The sequence below is a fragment of the Rhodamnia argentea genome, chromosome 8 (genome assembly GCF_020921035.1).
Source record: "Rhodamnia argentea isolate NSW1041297 chromosome 8, ASM2092103v1, whole genome shotgun sequence".
Taxonomy (NCBI): Eukaryota; Viridiplantae; Streptophyta; class Magnoliopsida; order Myrtales; family Myrtaceae; genus Rhodamnia; species Rhodamnia argentea.
This window is the reverse complement of record NC_063157.1, coordinates 12,165,217-12,170,405: the sequence shown is the minus strand read 5'-3', so window position 1 is coordinate 12,170,405 and position 5,189 is coordinate 12,165,217. Positions and strand designations below refer to the sequence as shown.

General features: G+C 43.0%; 1 protein-coding gene across 1 annotated transcript; it reads left to right on the top strand.

Moving 5' to 3' along the window:
- Nucleotides 1-519: 519 nt before the first annotated feature.
- Nucleotides 520-4,212, top strand: LOC115726528 (protein GAMETE EXPRESSED 3). Its single transcript, XM_048283642.1, has 9 exons — nucleotides 520-679; nucleotides 971-1,297; nucleotides 1,566-1,812; nucleotides 2,269-2,553; nucleotides 2,669-2,755; nucleotides 2,963-2,989; nucleotides 3,086-3,145; nucleotides 3,228-3,370; nucleotides 3,455-4,212. The coding sequence occupies exons 1-9, from the start codon at nucleotides 650-652 to the stop codon at nucleotides 4,055-4,057; spliced, it is 1,809 nt and encodes a 602-aa protein (XP_048139599.1). The 5' UTR covers nucleotides 520-649; the 3' UTR covers nucleotides 4,058-4,212.
- The last annotated feature ends 977 nt before the right edge of the window (nucleotides 4,213-5,189 follow it).

Here is a 5,189-nt window from a genome sequence, read left to right as displayed (position 1 = left end):
GAAAAATAACTTGATATTAGGAGTGAGTGACGAAGATAATACCGCGTAATTACATAAAATTGATTACAAAATAGTTTCTTAAACTTTTAGTTTAATACCTTCCCGCCAATGAAGAAGGGGCGGTTAAATAACCGTCATTTCGATCCAACCACTCCATCCCACTTCCCACTCAAACTTCCCCCTCTCTTACCGTCTCTCTCTCCAACCGGATCTCTCTCTGAGAGCGTCTGCGTGATCATGCCCACTCTCCATTTTCTTCTCCTTCTCCTTCTTCTCCTTCTCCCTCCATGGACTTCCACCCAACGCTCTTCTGCAGGTACTACATACTTCCCTAACCTCTCTTGCTTCGAGACTGAGGCGCTTGTGCTCGTCTAAATTTCGGAATATGCAGCGAGCTCTTCTCTCTTCCCTTTCTCTCTTTTTTTCCCTCTGCTCGTTGATACATATCGGAATTTTGGGCTGCTGAGTAATTTTGGGTGCTGCTCATTCAGCCGAAGAGCGCGTGGCGAGAACTGCTTATAGGCTTTCAAAGCCCTCAATTGGTGATGACGGGAGGGTCTATACTTGTTCGGAGAAAAACCTGTTCGCGTTTGAAAGCAATGGCACGATCGCCTGGTCTGTACATTTGAATTTCACGTGCGAGGCTCGGATGGCCCCGGTTCTTGGCGAGAGAGGAAAGGTGGGTCATTGACTGGTCGAGTCGATACGTCTCTTTGCATAATGTATCGATTAGACCAGCGTGAGGTTCTTCATTCTCGGACCCCTTGTGTTTGGTTCAGACATATATATTGGGTCAATGTCATTTACTTCCTATGATATGATAGAGGAGTCGGTTTCAAACCATCTAGCTAAGCTCAGCTAACGAAACAAAAGGAGAGGCTCCTGGTACGAGGCTGCCTGAGGTTGCGGTCCCCTCGCATTTTACCATAAGCTTCAATGGTTTATAATACTTGTAGGATACTATTGGCAGATATACCTGGTTGCGGAGGACAGAGTACTGAGAATCGATTTTTCAGCAGCTCGATATTCTGGCGCTGCAGTGGAGGTGCTTTTCGGTCCAGAGCCAGGCCAGGCGGCCACCAAGATAATCGGGATCTCAGTGAGCACGTTGAGTTCATGTGTGTACATAAATTTGCATCGTCGAGGGCTCTTCGCGTACACGATGCGTGGTGAACTGCTGTGGAGCGTCGGGCCTGTGCTTAATCAGTTCGGCTACCGTCTTGGTTGCAGGAGAAATCCCACCGACTGTTCCTTCACTTCGGTCCCCGTTATCGACTACTGCGAGGCTAACATCTACGTAAAGTTCCCTAACCACTCGATTTCTCTTTCTAGTCCAGTGGTATTAGTTGAAGGTAATCAATTGTGAAAACATGTACATTAGCTTGCAGTCTCAAGGTCTGAACAAACTTAACAGGCAGATCTGCCTGGATTAATGCCCTACTTAGAGCTTGTAATCTCATATTTTGTTTAGTTGTGTTCATCTGTATCTATGTGAACTCCTAGCAGCAGAGTCCTCTTGCTCGCAGTTTTCGAGCTTGTTACTCAAATAGCAAAAACAACTGCAGATAGCAAATTCGGACGGGGAACTATACTCTCTGTCAGCTCGTGCTACTCATTTTAAATGGATTCAGGATTTGAGTTTGCTCGACAAAGTCTTTACTATCACTGCTGGGAACAATGGCCGGCTTTATGTCGCTGTACCGGCCAGGGCGCTCGTGCTGGCACTTGATGTGTCCACAGGAAATGTCCTTTGGCAGAGAACCGTCGGGCCACTAAGCTCATCCGACTGCAGACTGGTCGTTGATTTAAATGGTAATACTCATAACATGTTTAATTAAATTGCTCTAATGGCGACAAACGTATGACTTACAGGCCATGCTTGTCGCTATTGCCATTTGATGATTACAGTTTATGGAGAATGTCGAGGATTTACGTGCATCAGTAACTACTTGTAATTTACATTCTCTATCGCAAATATTATTCACCAAATTCCCCAATTTTCATTTGGTTTGCTGTATAAATTGCTCATTCTTTGTGTAGAAATGCTAATTAAGGAGAGGCGAATTTACAACTTGTGAAGTCTGTACTGATTTTTATGTTTTTGGCAACTGAGTGATCTACAACTTTAACAAGCGCAAACTATTGGAACGAATTTAACTGGATTCAGCAAAGAGTCCCTTAAGCCTCACTCTCAACTTGAGCAGATACATTTGCAACGAATTGTGCTTCCACGCGGTGACTGACAGTTGCAATTCATTGATGACAAAGGTTGGGTTTCTATCGGCTCGCTGGATGGGTGCGTATACTCAATTTCACCAGCTGGGGATCTCATGAAGTTCCCGAGAGCAATCAAATTGGACTCGGTCATCCAGGTCAGCCCCATCCTCGACTGCTCTGGTTATGCGATTTACATCTCTCAGACACAGGTGGAGGGAAAGACCAACCACATAGTCGGAGAATATACCGTCGTCTCAGCAATGAGACCCGAGAGCGCGATCTTTTCCTTGTTGGTTCCTGCTACAGGATCTGTTTATTGGTCACAAAAATATTCAGGTACGGTGGCCAGTCTTTTGCGACTTCTTTTGGATTCTGATATTGTTTCTATTTGTGTTGGATGGTATGCTCTCCTCAATGTTTTTATGGTCTGTACAATTTTTGTCTGTTTCAGATCAGTTTACCTCCTCACTTGCTGGAAGCGATCTCGATCATTTTCTTCTGGACGAGGAGAGTCTTCTTGCTTTTGTAGCTGCTTCGAGTATGCATTGTATACATTTGACAGATTTTAACTATCTAAATCTTCTTGTTATGCACGCACAATTTATCCATAGAGATTAAGAACCAGAAATAGATGGGGTACTGTGCTGTTTCATTTGCCATAGTAAGATCTCCATTACAGTTCTTCTGCTGTTATTCGTGAGCTGCTATACATTGATTGTGTTTTGCTCTTTTGACATGGAAGCAGAAACTGGCAATCCACTGGCCTGCCAAGGTAAAAGTAATGATTTCCACCAAATCAGTGGCTCCTCCCTTAGTTTCCTTTTTGCTTCGATAGTACAAATTCCACGTAAGTCTTCTCTTGATGCAGGGCAGAAACTCGCGTCAAGCTGCTTCAGAGCGAGGTTGAAGCGTCACAGCATCGACAAAGGTGCAGTGAGACTACCCAGTAAAGATGAACTGTGCACAATTTGGCGGTATCACCTTTCACTGCTTCGCTTCTATGATTTCAGGTGATGAGAGGAGGATACTCTTGTTCCTTTTCTTCGAATCTGCTGTGTTGCTTGTCCTAGCCAGTCTCGTCAGGTTCTGCTGTGTGTTTTGGAGGAAGAAAAAGCTTCGAGGTGGAGATCTTGGGAGTTTCCTGAGGAAGCGGGTGTGGACCGAGCGCCCCAATATCTCTTTCAATTGCTGTCTGCAGTCATATGGTTTTTCTCTTTAACCCCTGTGCCATTTTCAGCATTCTCTCCAACTCAAGAAGAGAGCCTTGAATAGGACAGTGTCGGAGCTCAAGCAGAGAGCAGACAAGGAAGCACTGTCCAGTGAAGTGCTCGAAGAACTAGGCGATCTAGAGCGGAAAAAAGATAGCATCGAGAGGAAGCTGTCGACGACCTACAGCTTAGGGAGGGACCATGCCGTGCGCTCAAGCCGGAAACCGCTCCTTCCATTGCACCAAGCGAAGGGGAGGAGCTATTCCTTTCAAGATGCAAAGAAAGAGAGTGTCGCAATATCCCACACCCCTGGCGACGCCACTTCAGCGCCATCATCTTCTTCTTCTTTCACAGGAAGCATCGGCGCGAGTGAAGCCGAGGCCGGGCGGGTTTCGGATGCCAAGGGGAAGGGGCCAATTGAAGAAGAGAGCTCGAGCTCGAGCTCCAGCGGCGACAGGAGCTCTCCAGAGGGTTACTGGAGAAGCCCTTCCGAGCCGGAAACAAGTTCGAAAGGGTTCATCTTGAATGAAGAGATTGAGGTGAGAGGAGAGCTGGGTGGTGATAGTAACGTGGGTGACTCCAGGAATGGCAAATTCCTGAAGAGGAGGAGGACTTTGTCTTCAAATAACTAAAAACGCACAAGACAAGGACAATCACAGATTGTATAATGATATAGTTTATTATAAGTCTCTTTAGGAACGTCGGTAGATTGCCATGAACAACCACAGATTGTTTAATGTAGTTTGTAATTTAGTCCAAAGTTCAAAATTCCGTGGCGATTTCAGACAAAAATCGACATTTCGGTCTAAATATCGGCGAAGCCTACTCCAGGCTTATGATTGGATATTCCGATAACACTCCAAAAAATATTTTTCATGACGAATATGTAATGAGTGCTCCTACAATATTTACTAAGCGATTAATTAGAAATATTGTAGTTTTCAATGTATTAACTGTTCTAACGAAACGTGTGATCGGTATTTTAAAGTAGTTTACTTGACGAATGCCCAAAGAATCGGTTCACTTAGAACGAAAAAAAAAAAAAAAAAAGAAGGTTGAATTTTCTAAATTGTGATAATCACTTAGCCAATATTCTAGGATAACTGAAAACAGTACATTAACTAACAATGATTGCACATAAATTACACTCGAGAGAATATCTGATTAATCCGGTGTCTTCGATTCTTGCAATAACTAATCATGTCTGCTTACAAACAATTCTTCCTTTTTCTTTTTAGCCAAATTGCTTAAAGCCACGCGTTACAGGTGGAATGACGAGCCATAGAAAGATCGGATGACGTGAGACCCACCACTCTATTTAAAATTAAAAAAAAAAAAAAAAACAGGGGAGGTATTTTTTTTTTTTTAAAAATAAAAAAAAATCCTATAATTTTCCCCTTTTTTTTTTATAATAAAAAACCCCCCCAAAATCCGAGCCAGGTAACCCTAAAGATAGAAATGACGAAAGGTTTAGATAAACATATTAGTACTTGGAGACATCACAGAGATACAACAAAAATCTAAATATGTCAGAAGAATATTTGATACTAAATAATGCTTAAATCGATTCGTAAATTTAACAAAAACTAAAAATCGATACGTAGAACTAAACCAATCGAGGCAATTGAAAATTGAAACTGCAAACTCCTAATTGAAAATTACCAACTAAATCATGAAGCGAAAATCTTACTAATGTGGGACATTCCCTAAGGAAGAAGTTACAAAGAAACACTCATGAGGAAACTGTTACAGTTACAAATGTCT

What these genes read in the sequence shown, in the direction of transcription:
- LOC115726528 (XM_048283642.1), top strand. Translation starts at nt 650, where the DNA reads ATGGCCCCGGTTCTTGGCGAGAGAGGAAAG. An exon ending in TTGGTCACAAAAATATTCAG is followed by an intron (nt 2,554 to 2,668) that starts GTACGGTGGCCA and finishes TGTCTGTTTCAG; the next exon opens with ATCAGTTTACCTCCTCACTT. An exon ending in GGAGTTTCCTGAGGAAGCGG is followed by an intron (nt 3,371 to 3,454) that starts GTGTGGACCGAG and finishes TGCCATTTTCAG; the next exon opens with CATTCTCTCCAACTCAAGAA.